Below are 27,330 nucleotides of genomic sequence, written 5' to 3'. Positions count from 1 at the left end.
AAAGAGGGAAGTCGCGAATTTGACAAGTTTCATCTGTGGAAGGGATACCCTCAGGGCCAGATAAAAGTACCAGACAATGCAGGTTTTTGGTTCATCAATGGGTACGCCTAGGCGTGAGCTGCTGAAAAAAAAAAAGAAGAAAAAAAGCCCAGAGACAAAACATGCATTCTACGACATGTCTTGCTGATATCGACATGTAGGTATATGTGTATATAAGCGCAGTATGATATCGATGGAATTATTTGGCTGGGCACAAGACAGATGCTAAAGTACATGTATGTATTTCGGTAATTACATGTATACATAAATACAGTCCAAAAATAAATTTAAATTCCGGAGTTCTTGGAGATCCTTCTCCAATGTTCTAATGAATTCCTGTAAGAGGTGAAGACTTTTATCCAAGGGTACGGATCTCATTGGGATATGGAACGGATCCAACAATGTGCATACCGATAACGTCGAGGGTGACCCTAGAATATTTATGTATATGGTTAGTTCTCTGTGGAAATTAAATGTAGCCTTCCGCTGTCTTGAATTACTTGACTTCATCGACTTCTTCTTGCAACTGAGGAAAGCGTCGACATATGTCCCAGTACTGAGGGCATCCCCTGAAAGTGTTTACTTTGGGTGTCAAGGGGATCAATTACAAATGTTTATATATCTCGGGGTGGTGGGTTGACTACATCATGAATGTATACATTGTATCTCGGTCATTCAATTTTGTCTTGGCTACATGTAATTGGCCAGCTATTGCAATGCTGAGTGATATGCTATGTCCCAGGTTGTATTTTATGAATGATCCACATATATAGAAGTTACATACATGTAGTCAACTGCCTATAGCTTACGAGCAGCAGGCTGCTCATTGTAGGGAGTAAAGGCCTAAGATCAACAAAATCAATCAAGAACTTATCAGACAGGGTTTTCGGCTATAAGTATTTGAGAGTACATGTATCAATGCCTTTCGATTTGAATCAAGGAGGGCGCAATCCCTTCAAACATGTACAAATAAGTACTTACATACATGTACACAAATAGAAAGGGACAAATAAATGAAGAAATAAGCGCGCCGAACCCTATCTAAATATTTGAATAGACCCACCACCACAAGTAACAGCCCAAACCCTAAATCCATTCGCTCATACATGCAACTACAAGTAACTATCAAAGAGAATAGAAATATGAGGAAAAGTAAAAAATAAAAAATAAAAAGCAAAAAATGGATTACCAGTAGAAAATATTAAAATCAATTGACTCAAGGTTGGATAATAATCTCATACCCTAGCAGTACCTCTGTGCTTGCGCCTTCCCACCCCCTATTACCCGCAGTTGAGATCATGTATTGGCAGGTCGTATCGACATCTACATAGATGTTATAATTTGAGACTCCAGAGTGAAAGAAGGGCTTAGATTTTATGATATAAGACTTACATATTGATGATATAACACCTCCATGGTGTCCCGGAATAATTAAGAATGGGACGGTCGACTTTGTCCCTTGATCGCTCAGATCATATAAGCGTAGATTATCAAACGACGCGCTAATTTTCAGATCAATTACTACTCAAGTAGGGTTCTTGATGGCAAATACTAACCAGATCAGGTGCCTGCCATTGGGCATTGCGGCCAATGCGGAAACTGGCCCACTCCCCATAGGGAATCTCATTGTTCTTACAGGCTCTCCAACCCCTTTATGAACGTTGAATTCCTCTACTGTACCATTTCGTCTCCCAACATAGACAAAGTTACCATCCGTGCTCCAGCATGCATCCATACACCAAGGCGGAACTCCTTTTGACGGAGTGCTTGTTGCGACAGGCGTGTGCTGCCGGCGGTCCCAAATCCTGAATGTTCCATCCATAGATGATACTAGAAACACATTTTGGTCCGTCGTGGAGGCTGAAGATGATGCTGCTGTAGGAATATGATTGGTAGAAGAAACATCGTGATGATGCACGCCGTTGGTACCATTGGAACCCCCACTATTTTTTGTTCCACCTGAACCGCTGTCACCCATAGTGATGTCCCCGTCATCATCGCCTTTTTGACTTCCACCCCCGTTTTGAGAAAGCTTTGTATCACTATTAAGCCCGGATCCACTGGCAATGGCTTGGCTCATCTCATCTACCTCACCACCCCCCATACCCATATCATCATCATCATCGCCGAATAAACTCCCATAACTCCTCGTGCTCTCTGCCGGGCTTCCTGGCGCATCCTCGTCACCATCGTCTTTACTTGCTCCATTAAGCCCATTGGGAAGACCGCCATCTCCCCTTCGTCCCCCAGATGCTCCATTTATTAGGCTGTCTTTTTTGATCTCTTGCCAATTATCTGAATTTGGTCTAAAAGCAATACTTGAAACTTGACCTGCATTGGAAAGAAAATCCCGTGTTGTTTGCCCGGTGTTTAAGTCCCAATCGTAGACATTCCTATCCCAACTCCCGGATAAAAGGGACCTTTCGTCTGAAGAAAGCGTGAGTACACTAACTGCCGAAGTGTGTTTTCGTAGCGTAGTGATAATCTTTCCTTCATCATGGCGTACTGATTGAAGATTGATACCACCACTCTATATAGGCAACGGTAAGTACGGTTCATGCTATAATTGAAGGCTTTAAATACCTCTAAACCGCTCAACAGCCATAGACTTTGGTTTTGAACTGCCAAGCTGTATACGGGACTTAGCTTTAGATCATCCGTTGTTTCCGGGATATACAGATGTTCAGATTTGACTACATAGGTGTCAGTTCATAGTAGAGTTTCATTAAATAAGGTAGACGAACCAACTGGTTCTTCGTTCTCCCAGTATGATAGCAAGATGCCAGCCTGTCAATAGTAATACCGCGTTAAATATTGCCTACAATGTTGCATGTTTCAAGAGGACTTACCCTGGTGACGCTATCAACAAACGGATGCCGTTGAGCAACAGTCAAGGGAACCCTCCCATTGATGCTTCCAAACCAATCGAAGCGCCTTATATAACCGTCGCTTCCTCCTGTAAATATCCACCGCATGCAAGGTGTTGCGCAAAAAGCGTTTATGCTTGTAGATTGGGGGGCTGCTACATAAGGTACAATATCATATGTGGAAGCTGTTCCAGCACCTTCTCTCAGCTTTGGGCGTGGTCGGACATCCTTCGGCTCTTTTGAACTTGATCGTGAGCGATGAGGTCCCGGCGGGTGCTGCGAATCTAGTATAAAGGTTAGTCGAAAGATATATGGAACGTGATAGGGATGGCCGAGAGTTTACCGTCGCCGTCACCGTCTCCATCACCTTCCTCATCGCCCTCGTTCTGATCATCCCCATCAGGGTCAGCGTCCCCATCCACATCGTCATCATCATCAGAATTGTGATCGGATTCGTCTTCGTTTTCCTGGTCGTGGTCATCCATGTGGTCGTCCTGCTCATTGTCCGAAGATCCGGCGTTGGAAGCTAGAACGAATCGTTGGTTCAGTATTGGTCCCCAAAGCTACTGGCGATATGCCTATAAGGTTCTACGGATCAAAGAGACAAAGAGATATATGGGGCTTGATAGAAAGGCTTCAGTTACCATTATCATTATGGTTTCGTTCATCATCTGAATCCATCTCGCCGCGCATTCTAGTTCCCTACTTGCTTGATCCAATCGCGTCTTTTTTTCTTCTGGGTGCTGTTACCCGATAGAATTTCGAGGTTTGCGATAAGCGTGTAAGGGCTCCCAGTGAGTATTTAGTGAAAAAACAATGTGATAATCTACATGCCCATTCGCATTCACGGTGTGGTTATCTGTAGGTATTCGACCGTATTCCCTAAGTTAACGCGATCCAAATCCCTTGCCCTAATTGATACATTCTGCCAAGAATCTGTATGCGGTACTCTAGCTCAGTACATTTACCCCCACATGCATGTTCATTCGATAAGCACTACCAAAACATACCTTTGCGTATCTAGGCAGGGGAAGTCCTAGCCGGGCCCACTCTTCTAGTAGGGACAACTGACTCAACTTATGGGCATAAAAACAGTGACAATTGATACCCTTGCAGGGAAGTGACCTTCTACTCCAGATTGGTACAGCTTGTACGGAGTCCAATAAATAGCCTAAGTACATGTATCCTAAAAGGAATCGAGTACAACATGTAGCTATATCAACTCTACCTGTAGACTACATTCCCTCTTACCTAGAATATCACAGTTATGAAAGAAGCTGCAGCTAATGCGTGATGAAGGGCCACTACCACGGCAATTGCCGAGATTCTACGAGCCGCATTCTGAACTTTTATAGATCTACTCCATATGCATCTTCATCCGACGTATTCTGGAGAGTCGGTTTTGGTGAATTCAAAGGGTATGTAATGAACCTTGTGAATATGCAATTAGGCCTACTACATGCCTTGGTTATTGCACTGGAGGCCTGAAAAAATGCCAAGACACCCCACTTACCCTCGAAATTATGAACGACTACATGTACATACATCTTATTTTTGCTGGATGCCTGGAAGCCTTAATGATCCACCAAGTTATTCTATCACATCCTTACTTTATTCATGATTTGACATATCTACTGCACCCTACCTCCCGACTGCACAAACAATCGTTTCTTTAACCTCTCCTCCTTACTCTTTCCTCTCATCTTGACTCACCAATACATACTGTACTCAATATGCCTACCATCACCAGTACTAGCAGCAGCAGCAGCAGGAATGGCGCAAATGGAGGTAGCCGGAAAGACCAACGAAAAAAAAACCGCGAATCCAAGCTTACAAAGGGCAAATCTGCAGTTCCAAACGAAGATGGCCCAGAAGAAACCGCCAACCAAGCTTCTATTGGGGCTCCTGAGGAGGTTGGGGATATAAAAGACAAGCTTGGTGAAAGTAGTACTCAACAGGATGTCCGGGATTCCGAGAATAGTAGTGAAGAATTATCACTAAAAATCTACGATGGAGACAATTGGGGACCAGATTCTCCCTCTACGGGTAAGGGCAAGATTCTTAAGAGGGGAAAAAGGAGACAAGAAAATCATGATCTTCCACCGCTTCAGATTGCCGGGATAGTCGCGCCGAGCAGGGAAAAAATCTTAAGAGATAGGGAATCTTCCATTACCCAAGAAGAGTTACACACGGATATCTCTGAGAGGATACATAGAGGAGGGAGGGGGGGAGGGGGAGAAATAACTAATCCGGGAGTACAGAGGAACGAAAAAGTGGCCCGGTAATAACTATCTCGATACATCACTTGAGACTCATCTGACTTAACTCTAAATTTTCTGCCTATAGTTTCGAGAGAGAAAGTACAGACCACTTCGAAGCAGCATGGCGTAAACGCCCGGACGTACCGACAACCGAGGAATTGCTGAGCGAAGTCGTAGATCTTCCAACAAATTGCATTGACGGCGCTTTTGACAGTGTCGATGATTACCTTGAAACACACTACGAACTTCTGAGGGAGGATGCGTTTGCATGCCTTAGAGATGCCGTTTTACTTATGAAGAGTGATCCAAATACCGGGGATACACATGATGTCTCCATTTACGAGGATGTGAGTTCATCTGTTTTACGGGTGTAGCTTCATTTTACACTCAATGCTAAAGCCTGTGTGTTATTTCTAGGTTCGTGTACTTGGCCTAACATTCTCAAAAATGGGAATTGCCACTAAGGTATCATTTTCTACCAATCGTTCAGGAAAAAATATTCCTTGGGCGCACTCAAAGCGACTGCTTCCTGGTACACTCGTATGCCTCTCGCCCGATAACTTCCAAACAGTCAAAGTGGCTACTGTTGCAGCCAGACCTTTGTGCGGGCTTGAAATGAACCCCCCTGAAGTTGATCTACTTTTCAACGAAACCGAACTTGAGATTGATACAGAAAAAGTCTTTCTCATGGTGGAATCACGCAATGGATATTATGAAGCATATAAGTGGACTCTCAGGGCGCTGCAGAGGATGACAGAGCATAAGTAATTTTACTACTATCTTTGCTCTAAAGTCACTATTCCTATTACTATTACTGATATCGATTCTTGGCAGTTTTCCCTTACACGAACATATATGCTTCCTTAACAAAAACATTCCACCGCCGCGTTATGTCACGCAAAAACCATTTCTCAATCTCGCCCCGATATTTCCAGATATACCGGATAAGGAACCTTTGGAAGATGTTGATATCATCAAGGCGTGGCCTCAAGATCCCTTGACCGCCATGGACAGCACACAGATGAGGGCTTTACATTCAATTTTAACCAGGCGTGTTTCGATTGTCCAAGGACCCCCAGGTACAGGGAAAACATACGTTAGTGTCCGGGCGTTAAAGCTTTTGCTGCACAATATGGACGCAGTGGACCCGCCTATCATTGTGGCATGTCAAACAAATCACGCTCTAGGTAATCCTTAGACCCCCCCCCCCCCCCCCGCGGGAGCTTCCTCCTTACTACGGCTCAGTTTAGCTTCTAATTAATTCTAATATAGATCAACTTCTAAATCACATCCTTGAATTTGAAGACGAAGTCGTGCGTATGGGAGGTCGCACACAGGACAAAGACAAAATCAAAGATCATACGATATTTGAATTGAGAAAGAAATCAAATGTCAAAATACAGGGCTCCCAACATGGCCATGCAACAGCGAATTTAAAGAGAATTCGGGACAAGATGATGAAGCTTTTCGAATCTCTCAAACAGGAGGTTCTGACGGTAGATGACTTATACGACAATCGCCTCATCACTCCAGCTCAAGCCAAAAGCTTCAATGAGCGTTCGGCAGGTTGGATAGTACCTGAAGAAACCAATGAAAAGGGGGGTATCATTGGCCAATGGCTTGGTGAGTACCTTAAAGAAATTCAGGTTCAGGAAGTTATCTGCAATGGAGATGAGGAAGGCGATATCGAAGAGGAGAAAAGGAAGGAACTTGAAGAAGATTTCCTTCTTTCGGGGCCTAGCGCAAATGGCGATAAAATAGATGATAGGCTCAAGGGGGATTGGTTTGCGATGGGTCGTCAATACACCGTCGAAAACCCAGCCGGTGTTACAATGGCAGAAATTCAGCAAGCCAGACGTGTACAAAATGTTTGGGATCTTGAAGGCTATATGAGAGCAGCCCTATACCATCACCTCAGGACGGAGTTCATAAATAAGATTTGGAATGAAGTCATAAATCTCAACAAGGATTACCAGCGCTATTGTCAAATGTTGAAGATATCAAGGTTGGAAACTGACGCTCACATAGTTTCTAAGGCTAAACTCATTGGAATGACAACAACTGGATTGGCTAAATATAGAAGTATCATTGCAGCTATAGGCCCGAAAATCGTGTTGATTGAAGAAGCAGCAGAGGCCTTGGAAGGACCCGTGGTGGTCGCATGCATGCCGAGCGTTGAGCACCTGATCCTAGTGGGAGATCACAAACAGCTTAGGGGCCATTGCTCTGATATGAACCTCTCCGATGATCCCTACTATTTAGATATCTCAATGTTTGAACGTTTGGTAACGAACGAAGTACCATACGTGACATTAAGAACACAGAGACGTGGGTTTCCTTACAGCCAGAGATAATAAAGAGGGGTGCTAATTAATTCGGAAAGGCATGAGGCCGGAGATTCGTGAAATCCTGAAACCAATTTGTACGAAAAACACTCCATATCAACCTGTTTCTTAAATTTACTAACTGGCCGATATATAGATGAGGATACACTCGTGGATGATAAGAGTGTTCTAGGCCGAGAATCAGTCCAGGGAATGGGCGATGTGAATGTAAGGATCTATCTTCTAAAAGACGTCCCTGTACTTATTTTGTATCCAGGTCTATTGGTATACACATTTCTACGCAGAAAGTGTTGATGAGGTCCATTCACGCGTGAACGAGAATGAGGCCGTAATGATAGTTTGTTTCGCAGAATACCTTGCGTTGAACGAATTAAGCCCCGATGAGATAACTATCCTCACATTTTACGCCGGGCAGAGATCTATGATTCTCAAAACGTTGAGGGAAAATAAAAATCTTGCCGGGGCGAATATCAAGGTCAGAACCGTAGATAGTTACCAGGGAGAGGAGAATACAGTAATTCTTCTGAGCTTGGTGAGGAGTAATGATTATGACCAAATTGGATTTTTAGATGTATTATTAATCCCCTTCTCTAGTCAGTTGTACGAATGGCTGACACTGTTTAGGTTGAAAATCGTGTTTGCGTCGCCCTATCACGTGCTAAGAGAGGTCTCTACATATTTGGAAATGCTTCAATAATCACACAGGCCAGTAAATTGTGGTGGGAAGTCGGAAATATTCTCAATGCAGCGCCATCAAGACTTGGAATTTCCCTTCCCTTGACGTGTCAGAAACATAAAGTCAGGATAGCGATAGAAGGTATGACTTATCCTTAGTGCAATTGTTTATCATTAGTCTAACAATTTACGGGAATTTAGATCCTAAGGACTGGGTCGACATCAACGGAGGCTGTCGTAAATGGTGCAAGGAAATATTGCCGTGTAATCACGCCTGCATCTTGAGATGCCATCCGTGAGTATAGGACTTCAGCAAATCCAAGCCGTACTAACCAAAGATTAGGTTTTCGCACGATAACGTACGGTGTAGTTTCCCATGTGCAAAGATTCTTTCATGTAACCATCAGTGCGGTAATATTTGTTCGAAAGAGTGCATTTGTACAAAATGTGGCAAAGAATCAGAGAAGCCACGGCCACCACCGCCGGGTCGTTCTAGCAATCTAGTCACTGCTCCTAACCAACGGCCCCCTACTCCTCCTGTTGCCGCTATTGAAAACCGCACAACAGAAAGGCCTCCTATACATACTGCGAGTGTCGATAGGCCGCAAGCCGCTCCACCTAGGCTTGTCGATGTTGATGATGAATGGGCGGCTGCGCTACCAACAAATCGGGCACAAACAGTAAAAACAGAGGATAATTTCCCAGAAATTCCTAGCAGGGCTATGCCTTTTGCGTATCCTAAGGGTAATAATAATAACCCTCGGGCCCAGAACGAATATCCCCAGAAAATCTATCAAGAAGGTCGACCAGGGGAGGACTACCCCCAGGGCAACTACGATTATCCTCAGGATAACCATTCTTTCCAGAACCGGGCTCCACCCCCGCAGAGCCGTCCTCCGCCCCCACAGAACCGCCCTCCACCCCCGCAGAGCCGACCTCTACCAACCCTCAACACCGTCCGCCACCCTCTCAGAACCGCCCTCGAGAAAACTACCAACAGGAAGGCTACCCACAGGACAGCTACCAGGATGACTACATACGGGACGATTACCAGCGAGAAAATCCTTCACTGGATAACCGCCTAGTTGTCCGTCCTCGAAACACCCATCCTCCAAACTACCCTAACAACTTTCCCCATGGCCAGGGCAACTATCAGGACGATATCATTAATCATCATCAAGGCAATTACGACGACGTTGATTACAACGGAGGCAACGGGTATCCCAACCGCGGGGGTCCTGCGGCGGCAACTCGCGGCGCGGCTTATGGCTCTGGTCGCCGTCAGGTCAGAGAGACATGGGTAGAGGACGAACGAAATTCGCATTTCGTAGAAAGGGAAAGTGGGATGCAGAGAGGAACATACGGCCATTGGGAAAACAGAGAATACCCAACGCAAGAGCGCAGAGCTCCGGAAGAATGGCCGTCTCTAAGAGGGCCAATGAATTCGCACAGAGGCTTTGAACCAGTACACCCTAGGGGTAATAATAATAATAATGTGTGGCACAAGAATAACCCACATCACGGGCCATCTACTAGAGGGGGCGGCGGATCGAGGGGAGGGCGTGCCTCATATACCGCTTATCGCTAGCTGTAGCTAGCTGGTAGTGTCCCCTCCGTTTTTTTTCTTTCTCTTTCTTTTTTTGTTTGTTAAAGCTCAACTACATGGTTAAAGTGCTGTATTTGTGCTTAAAAAATCTGTTCTCCTTTTTTTCCTTTTTTTCAATTTTACAAAAGTTTACTAGCTGTTATACATGGTTAGCGTTTTGGGGCGTACAAGGTCGGGGGGTTGGGGTTGGGGTGGTGGGTAGGGTTGGGCGGGTTTTTGTTTTTTTCTTTCTTGTAAACATTTTTCTTTTATTTAGGTATCTTCAACCAGTATCAATAGAGACACCATTCTTAGATGCGAGTCTTGCAACCTTTAAAACCCCAAGCGGTGGCTAGAAAGGGGGGGAAGGACCGGAAGTTAGGTAGCTTATCACCGAGTGATGGCCTATGATCGCCGCTCCTACCCACCAGTTCTGGGTCTGCCAACGGGGTGGCGCGATGGCTGATTCGTTATTATAGAAACCGGGGAGCTTTCTTTCTTTGATGTTGTCCCGGCGTTGCTGTATGCCGGATCTGCGGGAAAAGGTACAGCCCGCCGCACTGGCGTGTCGAGTGAGAATCTGTGACGCACGCTTCCCGGATCGCGCTGGCTAAAGCGGGTACATGGGATTCTCGGGGTAGATAGCTGCGCTGCTGGAAGCGAGGATTCTTGTGGACTGGGTTATATATACTCTGGGCGTTACTTATGAGATACGGAAGGCAAGGCGCGGTCGGCATGCCTAAGGCCAGGAACAATACCCCCAAGCTATGCGCCCACACCACAACCAGACCCAACTTCGCATAGATAGGGGGTTAATAAGGCTTGAACGGACGGATATGGATTCTAGACTATTACTGTGCTCTACATAGAAAAACTCTGGGAGTGTTAGCTGGGATCATGAGGGATCACTCGCTCTGCCGCGGTAGGCGGGGCGGAGTTTCTTTAGCATTTACTTGGTGTTTTTTGGCTCATTTGTGGGGTTTAGTGTGAGGCATGATTACAATCGATCAGGTTTTTCGCCTCTAATCGAGTCAACTCACCCTCCCAGACCCATCAAATCATACTCATGATTGATTGATGGTATAAACTCATACCTATTCGATTATTCTGATTGATTACAGTATTATATCTTCGGCCTTCAAGACAGAATTTCTTACCAAAATTGACCTTCGTCAGGTTTATGAGAGGGGAAATGATTATTTGCCGGTCATATTTCATAGTTTGACTGTCTCTTTGGACTTATATGATTTAATCGATTTATTGCAAAAGACTAATCGTGATTATGATTCGAAATGTCACCCCTAATCGAGTCTAATCAAATCAAATACTCGATTTTTGTACTCGATTGTAGTTAACTCATGCCGCACACTAGTGGGGTTTATGTACCCGGGTTGGTGTGGCCGGATGAGTGTCGGGACTCGGCGGGTTACGCTTGGTCCAGTGTTGGTGTTCGCCTGGCTGCACGGGGTCTGCTGGAAGGATAGATGTAGCTAGGAGGGTTAAAGGCAGGTGTTAATTTGATATGATATTCATAATAAGGCCCTGAATGGCGAGAAGTCTATAACTCACAAGTATCATGCCAATAAGTGATCCAATCACAAATTATCACTCGATCTATTCTAGCTACATAAAAAGCTCAACCAAGGGGGGAAAAAAAGGAAGACGGAAGAAGAAAAAACGAGAAAAGCCACCCAAACCCCACTCCACCCCCTACCCCGATCCCGCCAACCTCCTAATCCGCTCCTCGGCGGCCCTCGCCCTCCTCTCCCTCTCCAACCTCACCCTCGCCTCCTTCGTCAGCCCCGCCTCCTGCTCCTCCCTCCTCCCCATCCCCATCTGCACCGTCGACCCCAAATTCCTCCCCCCCTCCCCGGCAACCTCCGACTCTCCGCGGCCTTCCTTTCCGCCTCCTCCGCCAGCCTCGCAACCTCCCTCTCCCGCCGCCTACGCTCCTCCGCCTCACCGCCCTCCCGCTCGCGCTGCCCCCGCTCTTCAGCCTCAGCCTTCGATAGCGCAGCGGGCACGCCGGCAGCCTCCCAGTCCCAGGCGGCCTCGCCGAGGTCGTGCCGTGCGACGCGGAAGGCGTCGCGCGTGGGCCGGTCGCCGGAGAGCTCGAAGGCGGGGCGCGGCTGCGCGGGGGTTGTGAGCGTTGGGTCTGCGCGCGCTTTTGTGAGCAGGGCTGTGACGATGGCGGGGGAGGAGGAGGACGCGGCGAGGTGCAGGAGCGTGGGGGAGTGGTGGTTGGGGGGCGTAAAGGTGTAGTTTGGTGAGAGGGAGTGCGTGGTGAGGTAGGTGAGGAGTGCGGGGACTTTGGAGCGCCGGATGAGGGCGCTGAGTTGGGTGCTGTGGAGGTGGGCGGTTTCTTCGGCGGGGGTGAGGCGGGTGGGTTTTGGCTTGGTGGGTGCGGGGGTGGTGGTGCTGGTGGTGGAGGTGGTGAGGGCGGAGAGGGATGTGGTGGTCAGCGTGGAGGTCTTCATCCGTGTGAGCTCGACAAAGCAGCGCATCAGCTCCGACTGCGTCGCGCGGCGGGTACTGAACGGGAAGCCGCGGATCCGTGGATCATTACTCCTCAGCGGCGCGCCCTCCCCAAACAGCGTACGCCGATTCGAGTTGCCCACCGCACGCACAAACAGCAAGTCCGCACTATCCAGCCACTCCTTCCACCCCGCCAGCAGCTCGTGGATCTCCGCCGTCAGCGCAACCTCATTGTATCGCCGCAACGAGCTACCGGCAGAGTGCGCAGCGCCCTTGGCGGCGTCGCTCGCGGATTGTGCACCACCTTGCTTGCGCCGCGTGGTGTAGCGGTGGAAGGTCTTGTGCGCGAGGATGGCGGCGGACCGCTCGCCGCCGGTCTTGGCGACTTTGGGAGCGAGGGAGACGACCATGGCGGCGAAGTGGCCGCCGCCGATCATGCACATGAAGATGTGTGGTTCTTTGCCCTTGGGCTGCGCGGAGAGCTGCTTCGTGCGCAGGGCGTCGAGCCAGGATGCGTCTGACTGCTCGGGCTTGGTGAAGAGCGCGCGGTACACGCCGAGTGATGTCTCTGCGGGGAGGAGCGGCGAGTTGAACCATATTATGGGGGCTTTGCCGGCGCCCTGTTTCCAGCCGGCGGCGACGGCGGTGGTGGTGGGCTCGTCGTCCGGGTTGGCGAGGACGGCGTTGCGCTTTAGGAGCGCGGAGAGCTGGTCGGTGGGGCCGCTTTCGCCGTCGTCGTCGGAGCTGCTGTCGGAGCCGGAGATGCTCTCGTTGAGGCCCTCGAGGAGGTCGTCGAACTCGGCTTCGGTGACAGGCGGTTGGCCGCGGACTTTGCGCTTTAGGTTGAAGTTGTGGATGTCGGAGCGGGCGTGGGCGCGCTGCTCGGCGACGGTCTTGTTGGTGATCTTGCAGAGGGCGCAGGAGGTTGAGGAGGCGGTGTCGGCATCTTGCGGCGCTGGGGTGGTGGTTGTGGTGGGCTGGGTTTCCTCAGGCGTGGCCGGCTGGTCGGTCCGTAGCGTGAGGGTTTCGAGGAGCTCTGGAGGGATGTCGTAGACTGTGGATTGTTAGATGTGTAGATGCTTGGGGGGGGGGGGTAGCTAGTGAGTACAAACCGTACACTGGACGCTTGAGGAGATCCTCTTCTTCTTTGACCATTGTGGGTTTGCGTATGGGTTTGTTAGTATAAAGAGATGGCTGTTTTGCAGTCGTAGTGAAGTCTCTGCAAACTGCAGTCCCCAGAGATGTTGTTCTTCAGATCAAAACTCCGTGATGGTGGGGCTTCCTGTATATCGATAAAGAGATGAGCGAGTCCCTGTCAGTCTTCAGGCTTCCCTTCAACCCACAAATGACGCAGAGGTGTCCTCGCCAAGAGTTTTGCAGCTGAGTCATGCATCAAGCAACACCGCATTCCTCGGCACTAGGCCGCGGCGGGTTAGTGCGCATGGCGGGAAAGACACCCTGGGGAGAGCTCTTGAAGCCACGATGCTGCAACAGGAAGCCCCCAGAGAGGAAGAAAGAGAGAGATATAAAGAGATAGGGCGGAGAGGAATGTGTTCATACATGTCAGAGAAGGAGGTGCCTGCCCCTCTCTCTCCCACGGCCATATCTCGAGGGAGCTGCTGCATCTGCCCAAGCCCTTGTCCCATGTATGTATGTAGAGCAGAGTCATGGCATGCTGCCGAACCATCGCAGTCTGAGGCTCAATTAGACATCTCCTTGGACATGCCTGTATCTAGATCTAGAGTACTCTATTCTGCTGCAATGTACCATCATGTCCCGAGTAGAGTACATGTACCTACCTACTCCATCTGTTCTACTCGACCTGTGCTCCTCTGCTCATAGACCTCCGGGTCCCCAATTAAACTTCCCCTATCCCCTTGGAGCAGAGCAGCGAAGACTCGCAGAGAGCATGTAGCCTAAAACAAAGTGCGTCCCAGAAAATGTAGGTATGTAGGTAATAAAACCCCAAATAATAAACCCCGGTAAGAGACATCCCAAAATTTCCCACGGCAGCTCTCTACCGGTGCCCTTACCACACCCCCCAAGACGAAATGGCGCATCGGCCCAGACGTTTTTTCTGAAGCACGACTACGAGGCTGAGACCATTTTTTCCTTTGCTTGCAGCAGGCACATATGCAGACTTGACCAGGGTGGTTTTTTTAGACTTCTTCTACCCATCATTCCCACCCCCCCGGCTCCCCCCCCCCCCCCCCCACACACACACCACACACACCACACATCTCCACCACCACCACAAACCACACTCCTCACTCGCTATGTATATGTAGACAGTAGCTACTACTACCACCACCACCACCACTACTTCTACAACCACAAACCATATATTATCACCAGAAACAGAAACAATTAGACGCATCTACAGACAAACGCATATGAACAATCCTCGGAAGAATCAACAGCAGAAGAAACAGCCATAATGACGACGACAATTCACCGCCAGATTGGGCGTATGGGCAAGAGGTCCGCCGACGATGTATGGCCATCACCATCATTACCTCCACAGAGCTGATCCCCCCAAGATGTGAATTAGCAGTAACTGACGAATCTCCCCAGGCCAGCGTAGCAATGATCATCAAGGAAGTCCACGACGCCGAGACTCTCCTGTCAAAAGTGCCCCCTCACCCCCCTTCCGCGGGCCCCGCATTACAGCACAGCTAACATCCCCCACAGCTCCTAGAGCACACAAAAGCCTGGCGTGATGCCTGGTCGTCAATCCTCGTCACTCAAGTTAACCTCACAGACTCTTTCCACGATGTCTACAAGACGATCCCCATGCCCGGGGACTCGAAGATCGAGGTTCTTGAAACGCCGACAGACACGCTGAGACGTGTTGCGACGCTGCATGCCGCACAGAATGATCTCAAAGCGGACATGCTGGACGAGATTGAGAAGGTGGATCGGTTGCTTGTTGAGAGATTGGGAGAGGCCAAGGTACGTTGCTAGTGTTACTCGGGGTTGGGAATTGCTAGCTGACAGGCGTGTTCGTACATAGGCGGCGCTGAAACCGGTCAAGAAGGCAATTGAGAAGAGAGAAAACAAAAAGCTGGACTATGAGCGCTTTAATAAGCAAGTTGAAAACTCGCGCGCAAAGAAGAACAAGTCGGACAGGTGAGAGAACCACTGTCGCGCGCTTGGTGGGACGGGAGCACATTGCTAATACCTTTATAGGGAATATTCGGTCCTATCGAAGGCAGAGATGGATGCCGAGCGGTCCAAGAACGTACGCAAAACTACCACAGCCAGTTATCTAGCTACAGGCTAACATATAATCACAGGCCTACGACAATGCCGACGAGCACATCAAATCCTTTGTGCCCCCACTACTTGCCAAGATTCTCGAATTTGTCCCATGCATCGTCGAGTTCATCGTGATGTCCCAGTATACCCTGCTCCAGAACACCTACAGCGCAATCTACGAGTACGCCAACGACTACGGCTACACTGACCCCGAAGGCGCCGTCGTAATCTCAGAATGGGAGTCCCAATTCCTACCCATCCAGCAGCACCTTGAATCCGAGATCACCTTTATCGCCCGCGGCAAAGCCATCACCATGCCCATGAACGTCATCGTCCAAGAAAAGAGCATCATCCCTCGCCTGGGCCGCTCAAACAAAGCTCCCCCGCCCCCACCCCCGTCACACCCGCCCGGCGGCGCCCCAAGCTACCAGGAGAAATCACCAATCATGAACCGCTTCCAATCAAAGTTCACCAAGGAGGAAGCACCACCCCCGCCCCCGCCGGTGAGTAGCAGACCTAGCATCCGCTCCCGCCCCTCCAACTCCAACCTCTCCGCGCACTCACGCGACGAGTCCCCACCCCCGCCACTACCGGGCCCACGGCCCGGGACAGCAAACCCGCAGGGCAGCTCCGGCGGCTACAAGGGCGTCGTCAGGAGCCGGTCCTACGGCGGTAACACGCCCCTTGCGGCAGTGGCACAACGGCACGCAGCCGACCCGCCGCAAAACAACTACCTCTCACCCAAGATCCCCGCGGAGATGCCGCGGCGCAAGAGCGACTCGACCGGGGGCGAGTTCCAGGGCGGCGGGAGCGTGCAGGAGCGGCTGGCCACGATCCGCGCGGGCCAGAACAGTTTGGCAAGGGTGGAGAAGGTGGTTGGGAATGGCGGTGGCGGCGGCGGCGGGGCGCCGCGGCCGCCGGTGTCGAGGCACCCGACGGGCGCGAGTATGGCGAGCGTGTCGAGCTATCGGAGTGCTGCGAGTGATTTGAGTAGTATTGCGAGTAAGAAGAAGCCGCCGCCACCGCCGCCGAAGAAGAAGAAGATTGGGTTGGGGCAGACGTGGGCGAGGGCGTTGTATGATTTTGATGGGCAGGATAGTGGGGATTTGAGTTTTAGGGAGGGGGAGAGGATCTTGGTGGTTAGGAAGACGGAGAGTGTTGATGGTGAGTTTTTCGGAATCTGTGTTTTTTTCTGTTGTGTGGTTTTGGGGTTGTGGCTAATAGATGATTGTAGATTGGTGGGAGGGTGAGCTTAATGGCCGGAAGGGACAGTTCCCGGCTAATTATACGGAGATTGTTTAATTAACCCCCACAAAACCAACGAGCTGGCTGAGACCTTTTTCTTCTTCTTGTTTTTTTCGTTTTATGTCTTTTTAAGGGGATAGCCAAGTTAGGGGTAATCCGGGGCATTACACGGGATTTTCCTTTATCATTATTATTGTTTTTGTTTTTTTAACTTTATTTATTGCTTTTCTCTTCTTCTGTGCGCGTGTCTGTTTCTCTTTCAGAAATACCTCCCTCCCTCCCTCCCCTTCACCTTCGAGGGAGTATATTGTAGGTGTTTTTTTATTTTAGCTTATTTTTGTATCGTTGTATTGCTGCTGCATGGGGATTGGGGTTGGGTCGGATTAAGCTCAGAGATATTACCTATCTTAAGGGCTGCGCTGTCTGTGGAGAGTATAGTAACATGGGGTGGGACTGGGACTGGTTAGTAGGGGTGGGATAGGGATAGGGATAGGGATAGGGAGAGAAAAATGGAAGAGAGAATGTTTAATCTACAATGTGTGTCTCTGGCTTTGCAATTTGGCTTTTATGGGGCTGGGAGGTGTGTGGGTGATGTGATGTGATGTGATGTGATGTGATACCTACATGTACTGGTACTGATAGTTACCGCGGGGGAGGAGGAGGGGTCAATGATCACGACGGGTTGGGTTGGGCAGCTCATGTAGGCAGAGTACCAACCACAGTGGAGTCCCGATAATAGCATTCTCGATAATAGCATATCCTCGACAGTAGCATACTAGTATAGTTGGGCAATCCTAAACGAGTCGGTATGGGCAAAGTTGTTCTCGATACAAGCATATCCCCGATAGTGGCACACGAAAATCCGTTCCCGACCATATACTACTATCGAGACCACACTGTACATACATGTATGTAGTACATCCCGTTCTTAGCTATCCCGCCCCGCCCCGCCCCGCCCCAAGGTTAAAGACACTAACAGACCTAGATTTTATACGTGAGACCTCGCCAGTTTGGCAATTAATTGGGTGCTTTGTAGTGGTACTGTGGTGATGCTGGACTACATGTAAGTACATGTATACAATGTACTCGCATTGCCGGATTGAAGCCGCTCACGAAGTACATACAAAAGAAAGGGTGGATAATTATGAAATTACTACCGCTGTCTTTAGCAATGGGATGGCACTGCTGTATACTTTGAGATAAAGTGGCATATTCTCACAATACCGTACTGATCTGTCTGATGCGGTGTCGGTTTTTCCTTCCCAATTTCTGATGCTGTAGAGTAGCTACGTAGATAGAGTACGTACGAGAAGAACGGGGTGAAAATGATCACTGGTAGTGTATGACTACGGAATTTGGCGAATAATACGGAATTAAACAACTACTCGCGTACAGAAGAAAGAATTATAAAAATGCACTTGCTTAGTTTATATTGGCAGAGCGGTGCCGCTCCACAGAAATGAGATTTGTAAGATAAGTTATGGTTGATCGCTGGCGGGCATGCTAATAATACTGCTATAGTACTGCGCTGCGCATGCGGGCATGGAGGGGGTGGTTTATTGCTTAGAGGTTGCGGTAAATATCAGGTTTTCTCGTTCTAGGGGGTAGGGCTACGTGCGGTGGAGTCATTATGATCAATGCTTCGAAAGGATACATAGATTGTGGGTGGCCAGCTTGCAATTGATAAAAAACCATGGAATCACAACGAACCTACCAAGATGCATTTCCATTAACCACATAGCTAACAAGGTCTCCCGAGTGATTCTCCATGAAGCCAGCTGCGGCTGCGGCTGCGGCTCCATATACTTACCTTTTTTTTCCCCCTAACCACAAACATACACATCCAGGCATCAGCCGTGCTTGGCGCCTCGTTGGTTTCAGGATCGACCTTTGGGGGAGGGGGCTTGGTAAAGGTGCAACGTTGGTTGATCCTCCCACCTCACTCTCTTGTCTTGTCTTGCCAGCCAGCCAGCCAGCCAGCCAGCCTACTTTCTCTGCTCAATTCCCTTCCTTTTCTTTCCACCTCACACTCACAGTTTCGATATCTTCTCTCCCTCCTCCTCCTGCTCCTCATCACCCCCCTTTTATAGTAGCTTTTTCTTCGCCTCGCAACACTACTACCACCTTAATCCTCATCATCCCGGCGACCATGGATAGAGCTCTTGACGACGTCGTGAGAGAGCGCTCGGTAGGTTCTTCCTTCTTCTGCGTGTGCTGGCTGCTGCCTCAAAACCCAATCCACTAACGCCCCAGAAGCGCGGAAACAATAATGGCGGAAACAATGGCGGGAACGGGACCGGGAATGGGAACCGAAGCCGCCGTAGGACAGATCGAAGGGGCGGCGTCAGAAAGGTTTGCCTTTCCCTAACCTTCTTTTCCCCCCAATTATCGTCGTCGTCGCGCAGGAAGAGAGCGAGAGAGAGAAAGCTAACGCGAGATGTGTTTTCGGTTTCATTACAGCCACAGGCGTGTTACCACCACCTCCTCCTTTGATCTCATCCTCCTCATATCCTCCTCCTCACATCCTCCTCCTATTTATAAGTCTTAGTACTCCTCTTCCTTCCTGATTCTTTGCTTCCCAAGAATCGCAATATGGGCCAGGAGAGGATTAACGGCGAAAAAAAAATATATCTGAAAAAAAAATCACAAACCTCACCTTTTTATTCTTTTTACGCAATTGTCGCAGAAAAAAAAAAGAAAAAAAGTTCCAACCTGGCTAACGTAATCGTCTTTCTTCTTTTTTCTGTTTGGAATTGACAGACCGGAAACCCAAGAGGATACAGCGATTCCCTGTTTGGACTCCCCGAATCCAGAGCTTACATTGGCAGGAGAGTAAGGCTAACGGTTGCCTAGAGCTTGGGTACACGATAAATACGAAGGCGATGCTTCCGGCGGAGAAGTATACAGACGCGGTGGATCAGCCGATGCTCGTTTTGCTTCTGAGACAGGCAGAAAGTTGGTTCTTCTATATTCTTAGGTTTTTTTTTGGAGCGCAGTATATTAATGGTGACCTAGTGCTCCCAGCTCGGGCAAATTGAGAGTTGAAAATATCCATTACGAACTTGGACGCGATGACCTTATGGTATGGGTTCTTTCAACTCAGCTAATGGTCTAAAGACAATATCTAACATCTTGCAGGAGCTTTTTGAGCGCCAGGGTATTGTCACAAAGCTCGAGCTCCAGTACGATCGTGCCGGCCGCTCGGAAGGCACAGCATTCGTGACTTACGAGCGCGAAGAAGACGCCAAGCGTGCTGTGGCCGAATTTGACGGCGCAAACGCAAATGGCCAGCCAATCCGCCTCTCCTTTGTCAAGCCAATCTCAACCTCCAAGTCTCTTTTCGACCGCATTAAGGCCCCTACATTGGACGAACGCTCTAGCTCCGAACCAATGCGCCGCGGTGGATCTGGAAGACGGGAGGCGAAATCGTCCCCTGGCCCGGATGTACGCCGTGATCCCACCCGCCGCCCTACACCCCCTGGTATCGACCGCTATGTGCCCCCAGAAAGACGACGTGAGCGTGCCAGAGCCGATGAGCCCCTAAGGGGTGGCGAGAGAAATCGCGGTGGAAGAGATGGCGGAAGGAACAACAACAACAACAGCGCAAGGAAGGAGAATCCTAGGACCGGTGCTGGAAATGGTAGAACCAGGAAGACTGTAGAAGAGCTGGACGAGGAGATGAACAATTACTTTGCAGAGGCCGGCGCCGAAACTCCAGTTCCTGCAGTCAATACTCATATCTCTGCACCAGTGGCTGATGAGGACGAGGAGATGATCCTTTAAATCTGGAGAAGCTTTCTTTTTTCCTCGCTCTCGTATTTTCTTTCAGCAGCTCAGTGTTTTACTCTCTTACTTTCGAGTTTTTCTATCCCCATTTTTAAACCCCTTTCAATTGCTGTACCCAATTTGCTACCTGCCCTAATAAGCCCTTGCGAAACGGAAAGGAAAAAAACTGGAAAAAAAAATACAAAGTGTAAACTTGTTTTAAATGATGGTTTCGGTTTTTTTCTTGTTTTTTTATGTTTGTTGTGATGGATATTAGGAAATTAAACAGCAAAAGCCTTTTCTTTCAAATCAATCGGCCCACTCCGACCGACTTCCTGTGGTTATTTATTTCTATTTGGTGGCTTGCTTTCTCATAAAACTGCACGGCGGCATTCCTCAGGGACCTGCATGTGGCCAAAGTAGTAGGAGACTGGACGAGGTTTTTGTTGCCTGAAAACTGAGTGTTTCTGGAAAGCCCTGCCAAGATCAAGCCTCGTCTATGGTTAACCCTTCGGCTCTTTTAACTTCCCACTTGAAATTGAGGCAGGAGCAGGTTTGTGATCTAGATTATCCACATTGTTAAGGGACATTATTGTGCAATTGCCACACACACTGACTGTGCATAATGCATATGCACTTATGCAGAAAGTGAATCATGTATCATCACTCGTGGTTCTCAAGCTGCGAGCGGTATGAAGTACAATATCGCACGTATACGTTTGGTTTATCTGAGACAGATGCATGGTCTCAGTAAAAGAATTTCAAGGAGAAGCTGAAGATAGAAGATAGGCCTCAATAGGCGCATAAACCAGTTACCTGCGTCGTCTAGACAGATTCATCTCGATCTTTCTGAAGAAAGAGCAAAGTCCTGCCTGACAGGTGCCTGATCCTCTCGGTTCTAGAAGGTAGCAAGGCGTAGAGAATTTATATATATTTTTTTAAATAAAAATAACTTGCTATATATTTAAAAGACCGGCAGGATTATGCTCATCCAACTTAGTTCTGAATATACATTTCAAAATGATTATGGCAGTTATGCTCTCGCTGTAAATGCGTAAATAACTGTGGCGTATAATTGTGTTGGAAATTAAGATGTTCTCTTCTTGGTGGTACGGTTTGGGGCAATTGGCTTTAATATGGCCCAGCCCAGCCCAGCCCGACTAGCCCCTCCATATCATGACATATCATGCCATATAAGGTATCTGATTGTTTTAACATTCATATCTTTATGCATTTAACGGCCGTAGGCTAGCCTATGACCAATGGTCCGACCAAACCTGAGTGATCTCCGCAGGTTAGGTTGTCCGTCCCGGTCTTTTGATACTTTGACACTGATACGTATCATATCATTCGGATTATCGTTATCTAGTGCTATTCGATGGTCTTTTGTTAAAACCTCATGAGCCGCGGTATCCCCCCAAAATGGCCAAGCAAGACACTTCGATCTTCACTCTTTGCTCAACCCCGTTCATTCCTGCTTAGTCGTTTTTTCAAACAAACACCTCCATGGTTCCTGGCTACGGAATTTTTATCGTGAGCCCGTTTATTAGTATTTCTGGGTCGTTGTGTTCTCGGACACTTGAAATGGGGTTTATCCCATCCATATTTAGGGCAGGAAGCCGGGCATCAAGCTTCTCAGACTACAAATAAGTAGAGGGGATATCAATCAATATAGAATTGTCTCCAGGCCTCGTCTATTCCATTAGCGCTCGTCCCATACATTGATCGAAGAGGGTTCATGAAAAAGCTAGCCTCGTACTATCCCCCATCGTTGTAGTCTATAGTGGAGCCCAGCAAACTCGCGAGGCAGCCCAGCCAGCGGCACTATTATCTTCAAGACGAGAATATATCGACTGACCTGGTCCTCGAGGGGCATGATGTCTCGGACTACCTCAAGGCGAGGTATTGGGTAACTTGACTTCATAGAGCACACTGGTCAGCGGGTCTGGAACCTCGTGGGGGTATCCTTGGCTCAGGGTGAATTTGCCAACTTTAGCGGTCTGGTATACAGTCTGCTTGGTACGTTTAAGCTTCATTTAGGACGGATTCAGTACTAATATTAGTGAAAATTTAGGTCAGCCTCCAGTTTTAGGGGTCTATTCGGGGATGTGTTTGACTCAACAGAAAAAATGGAGGGGTTTTGTATTTAAGTTTTCTGATGATTTCGTGGGAACCGATTGAGCAAATCTCGCAAAGATACAAGATACACAACACCCCCGCAGGATAAAAAAAATAGCTTAAGCATAGAGATGACATTATCTAAACCCATAAAGGAATTTTAAAAGCTGTCAATTTCATCGGCCCCTCGGAAATCTCCCAAAGACCAAAGAGTCTAGCTGTCCCAACTACTGTCCCGAATATAACAGGAGTAGTTGGGAAAACCAGACTCTCAAGTGATCTGCAAAAACAGGTTGCAGAGCTCAGGTGAAATTTAAGACTACTTCCGAGCACTCACGGTGTTGCATCTCACCAAAGAGAATGCGAAGTGCCGGTAAGTAGCTTTGACGATGAACGGAGCAAGAAGAAGATGAAGAGAGAGAGATGGAAGCAGAAACCACGCTTTTATAGCCGAAACGCCAAGGGTTGTTGTGGGCTTTGATTCTAGGGCTCCGCTGCTTGCCCTAGCAGATTTCTTGGGGGAGGGGGGAATTTAGTGTGATGGCACGTAATGCACACCTTTTTGCAGGAGTACGTATATGTATATTAGACACGCGGCAGCTAGCTAACAGCAACATTCAAGTGCCTCTTAGTAGCAGCGGCACCACAACAAAAAGCGAACATCAGCTAACAAGATCAATTAGCAACAGACGACAAGTACATATAAACATCACTCATCCACCGCTGAGCCATGGGGACGAGAACGTTACTAGAGCCATTTGCAATCCACGCACAAAAAGGGCGCTCGTTCGGAGAAACTAATCAAACTATCAATAGAGCCGCCCATTTATCAAAGAAGCCGAAGCCTACTCGCTGAAGTTATCACAACCTCTTCACCGAGTATACCAGTGAGCTTGCTCGTCTGGCTTGGTTTCGAGCAGAAGACTTGATTCTCCAAGTACGTCAGCGAAGCTTTTTTCCGTCAGAGCCCCTAAAGAACTGATAGTGTCACTTTTTTTTTAGGGCCACTTAGAAAAGCTCTCGGGGGGTGGGTCTATTTTATGTCATGAAAAGGCGTCCAGACTCTGAATTAAACAAAAAAAAAGCGTCCAGACTCGAGCCACCAATCCAAACGAGTGATCATTGGTGACTCTGGCTGGATCTTGCCAGAGACTTAGCTGATTCATATATCCATATATATTTAAAAACAACTATTGAATTACATACTCGTTTTCTAAGGCAGCTGAAGCTACATGCTGCTTCCAGGCGCGCGATGGTACATACCAAACATAACGGCCGGTCGGCTCGAGACAGATACACATATCTCGTATAATATAAAATGTCAGGACGAGTAAAATTTCGCAAATGCCGGTTGCTGATTGGTTTGGCTAGCTGAGTAGGAACAATGATGGTTAATTCGGCTTGGGGAGAACATACTGGATTGTTCGTATGGGATTGTGACTATGGCCGACAATTGTGAACAAAGGCACTTCCGAAAGACGTAGTGCTAGCTGCAAAATTACTATATTATATGGGGGGGGGGGGGTGGTTCCGGTCCTATTTTGAAGTACCCGGTCATACCTACAGCCACTCCGCAAAAGTGTTCGCGACCCCGACCCCGGAGTGAGACACCCCCCCCCCCCCCCATATGTAACCGTGGCCGCATATACCAAGAGAAGACCAATGGCGTCAGGAATCAGTGGGGAATAGGTATCAGTGGCCTACTTCTATATAGTCACGAAATATATCATATACTAGATTTTTCGTTGTTTTCAATTTGAGTATTAATATCAACATAATACATTACGGATACGTCACACTGCGCACTGATATTAAAACCAAATCACGAACACTTTTGCAGAGTGGCTGTATACATCATACTTTTACTAGTAACCTCAAGTACATAGCTGTTGCTCGAATATTATAATAAATAAATAAAAAAAACCCGCTCGACCAAGAATTTACAAAAAAAAACAAAAAAGTTCACAACACTGCCTAGAGGCCTCGGTTGCTACATCTTTTCTACGTCCGGAGGGGGGGTTGAACGCTCACAAGTTCGGTACAGAGTGTGAGCTCTATACCGCTGGGCCACGTCCAACCCCATGTTCACCTTCTTTCCTTTACTGCTATTAGCTCTATGGGCGGCTCGTAAGCAATGATATGACATTTCCAGCCTATGAAGAAGAAATCTTTTTTTTCGTATACTACCAAGAGGAGCGATCAAAATACTGATTATTCATGATACCAGAATGGCATCCAGGACAGGCCGGTGTACCGAGTGATATGACATGACGCGATGATGACTTTCCACGAGAGCTACATAGTGGAGATCTAGAGGACTGAATATAGGGAGGTCTTCGGGGGGTATATACACCCGCCAAAAATATGTATCGATAGAGAGACCTGTCCCAATAAACTCCCCTCGATCTAGCCATCAGATGAAAAGTTGCTAGGAAGTACTCCAGCGGGAGGGAGAAAAACCCCACATATATACCCACGAGCACCACCGGCGGCCAACAGCGTTGTATCTCCCAGACCGTTGAACCAGCAGACGGAGCTATGAGAGGAAGGAGTATGTAGGCATGTTTTGCCCTCTGGCCCAGGGAGGTAGCAGGTTTGGGGTGCACCGCACACGCGTCATTGACCCCGCCCCCGAAGACCTCTGACCAATTGACACACCCTATGCATATATCATCTCATGCTCATCCCCGAGTTAGTAGAATACCCACCGTCAAACTTTCACCAACCCCGCCCCCCCCCCCCCCCCCTTCGTCAGGAAGACAATGCTCCACTTATCATAGCTAGCCAGACGTATATATGTAGAGTGGGGTAGGTGCGCTGAATCTACATGTAGTACTAGTCCTAGCAGCCAGATCTAGATATATGGAATGTTAGCCTACCGAAATCTGGGAGAAAATCAAAGCTGCCCCTGCAACCGCATGTTTCCAGATGTCTAGGCGACATCTTGCTCCACCCTATATCACTAGACTAGTAGTACTATACGGAATGAGTGACATCTCGTGGCCGTATGTATTTAGAATACAAGCTGCAGAGACCGACCACTAATCGAGAGCTTCTAGGGGTCAAAACAAGACAGCCACAAAACACACAACGCGCCCACATGCCGGGCGAGGAGGAAGGGGCGATGCTCTAATTTGTAGAGAGACGACCAGCCAGCCTTCTCAATGCCTTACATACATATAGTACTAGGACAGAGGTTTTGGTAATATACCCTTTTTACAGCCAAAGTAGCCAGGTTTAGCTACCCGAAGCAACCACCCAACCTCATCCAAAAAATTCCAAGGTTTCAAGGACAGCTGGGAACTATCTCAAGACGGAGCACAGAAAATTCTAGAATTTTAAGTCCATTCTTCAGGTGTGTGCGATCTAATTTTTAAAGTCATGGTTTGAGTGTTTCTGATTTTGTATGGTGTTCCCATACAAATTTCGTGTTGCACCGGCAACCAAAATTTACCAAAACTTCTGTACCCTGACTGTACATACACACTCGTCACCGGCAATCACTCGCCAACCCAAACCACACAGCAAGAACCACCAGCGATCCAGAATCCATCGTATAGCACACATTGGTAAAGCGAGGTGACCGGCAAGATATTTAATTCACTCTCCACCACCTAGGTCACAAACCACAGTACAGCAAGCCAGCCAGCGGTGATAAAAAGGCTTTTAGCATCAATTCATCCATTACTACATATATGTACCCCCCCCCCCCCTTTCCAGACCCCCAAGCATGAGGAGCCACTCAAGGGTATCTCACGCAATCCGAGCACATTCAGAAAAAGAATAATAAACAGAAAAAAACAATAACGAGTGCGCCAAATAACTCCCCCCTATAAGTCCCATAAAAGCCCCCCATCCATTACTTTTCATGATTTCACCCTCGCCATGCATTGCAAGATGATGATGATGCTACATCCCAAGAACCGATGATCGCCGCAAGTGGCCAAACTGAGCCGAGCCAGCGGCAGCGGGGAAAGCCTAGACGGTCCCCCGCCCCGTAAAGATCGTACGACTATGTCTCTCCTTCCAGAACAAAAACGCGCCGCCTATCCACCCCCACTATTAGCCCCACATCCACCACCAAAAAAACCGAAGCAGAAAAAAAAAAAAAAAAAAAAAAAAAAAACCACATACCCACAAAAGTCGCCAACCACAGCAACATCCCCACCAGATCAAACCACACCGCCGTCTTCATCCTCCCGCACGCGCCGCTCCCCTCACAGTCCTCGCCCAGATACAGCTTCCCAAACACCGCAAACAGCACCATCCACAGAAAGAACAGCGCCCCGTCCGCCGGCCAGAACCTCGCGCACCGCACCGCCGGCACAAGGAAAATGAGCGTGGTAAGGATCGTCAGCGCCGCCACGACCATGGCGTAGACCCAGCGCGAGTCGGCGGACTCGTGCACTTGGCTCGCGCGGTGCAGGTCGCGCCCGTAGATGCCTGTTATGACGAGTGCGATGAGGAGCTGCAGCGCGCGGAGAGCGGTGTGGGCGATGAGGCCGGGGAGGCCAAGGGGGTGTGGGGGGTGGGAGCTGAGGCGGGTGGTTTTGAGCATTGTGCGGTTTGGGGGGTTGGGGGTTGGAGGTTGGAGGTTGGAGGTTTAATTGATTGTGGTGATTGTGGTGATGTTAATTCGAAGTTTTAAGATTGATTGTTTATTGGTGCTGTTGTGTTATGCTTGCTTGTTGACGATT

General features: G+C 48.4%; 6 protein-coding genes across 6 annotated transcripts; 3 read left to right on the top strand and 3 right to left on the bottom strand.

Moving 5' to 3' along the window:
- Window positions 1-1,255: 1,255 nt before the first annotated feature.
- LAJ45_08148 (uncharacterized protein) lies at window positions 1,256-3,599 on the bottom strand (the record flags this gene model as incomplete). The annotated part of the gene is made up of 8 exons (XM_046117701.1): window positions 1,256-1,362; window positions 1,432-1,541; window positions 1,596-2,569; window positions 2,623-2,732; window positions 2,784-2,826; window positions 2,889-3,190; window positions 3,250-3,432; window positions 3,551-3,599. 8 exons carry the CDS (start codon window positions 3,597-3,599, stop codon window positions 1,256-1,258), a joined length of 1,878 nt encoding a protein of 625 aa, XP_045968988.1.
- Window positions 3,600-4,639: 1,040 nt separating this feature from the next.
- On the top strand, window positions 4,640-9,775 carry LAJ45_08147 (uncharacterized protein; the record flags this gene model as incomplete). The annotated part of the gene is made up of 13 exons (XM_046117700.1): window positions 4,640-4,694; window positions 4,758-5,187; window positions 5,253-5,514; window positions 5,585-5,931; window positions 6,002-6,354; window positions 6,440-7,495; window positions 7,551-7,589; window positions 7,649-7,719; window positions 7,769-8,083; window positions 8,137-8,329; window positions 8,389-8,482; window positions 8,531-8,931; window positions 9,054-9,775. 13 exons carry the CDS (start codon window positions 4,640-4,642, stop codon window positions 9,773-9,775), a joined length of 4,338 nt encoding a protein of 1,445 aa, XP_045968987.1.
- A 1,707-nt stretch (window positions 9,776-11,482) lies between these two features.
- LAJ45_08146 (uncharacterized protein) lies at window positions 11,483-13,402 on the bottom strand (the record flags this gene model as incomplete). Its single annotated transcript, XM_046117699.1, has 3 exons — window positions 11,483-11,667; window positions 11,721-13,301; window positions 13,360-13,402. 3 exons carry the CDS (start codon window positions 13,400-13,402, stop codon window positions 11,483-11,485), a joined length of 1,809 nt encoding a protein of 602 aa, XP_045968986.1.
- A 1,282-nt stretch (window positions 13,403-14,684) lies between these two features.
- On the top strand, window positions 14,685-16,807 carry LAJ45_08145 (uncharacterized protein; the record flags this gene model as incomplete). Its single annotated transcript, XM_046117698.1, has 7 exons — window positions 14,685-14,741; window positions 14,822-14,878; window positions 14,939-15,199; window positions 15,261-15,376; window positions 15,437-15,488; window positions 15,544-16,669; window positions 16,740-16,807. 7 exons carry the CDS (start codon window positions 14,685-14,687, stop codon window positions 16,805-16,807), a joined length of 1,737 nt encoding a protein of 578 aa, XP_045968985.1.
- Window positions 16,808-18,899: 2,092 nt separating this feature from the next.
- On the top strand, window positions 18,900-20,533 carry LAJ45_08144 (uncharacterized protein; the record flags this gene model as incomplete). The annotated part of the gene is made up of 6 exons (XM_046117697.1): window positions 18,900-18,938; window positions 19,007-19,102; window positions 19,511-19,542; window positions 19,604-19,705; window positions 19,766-19,832; window positions 19,889-20,533. 6 exons carry the CDS (start codon window positions 18,900-18,902, stop codon window positions 20,531-20,533), a joined length of 981 nt encoding a protein of 326 aa, XP_045968984.1.
- A 6,078-nt stretch (window positions 20,534-26,611) lies between these two features.
- On the bottom strand, window positions 26,612-27,191 carry LAJ45_08143 (uncharacterized protein; the record flags this gene model as incomplete). The annotated part of the gene is made up of 2 exons (XM_046117696.1): window positions 26,612-26,679; window positions 26,768-27,191. 2 exons carry the CDS (start codon window positions 27,189-27,191, stop codon window positions 26,612-26,614), a joined length of 492 nt encoding a protein of 163 aa, XP_045968983.1.
- Between the last annotated feature and the right edge of the window lie 139 nt (window positions 27,192-27,330).

Source organism: Morchella importuna (assembly GCF_003444635.1).
Source record: "Morchella importuna strain M04M26 chromosome Unknown Morimp01GS028, whole genome shotgun sequence".
In the NCBI taxonomy this organism is placed as follows: domain Eukaryota; kingdom Fungi; phylum Ascomycota; class Pezizomycetes; order Pezizales; family Morchellaceae; genus Morchella; species Morchella importuna.
This window is presented reverse-complemented; position numbering and strand designations above follow the sequence as displayed.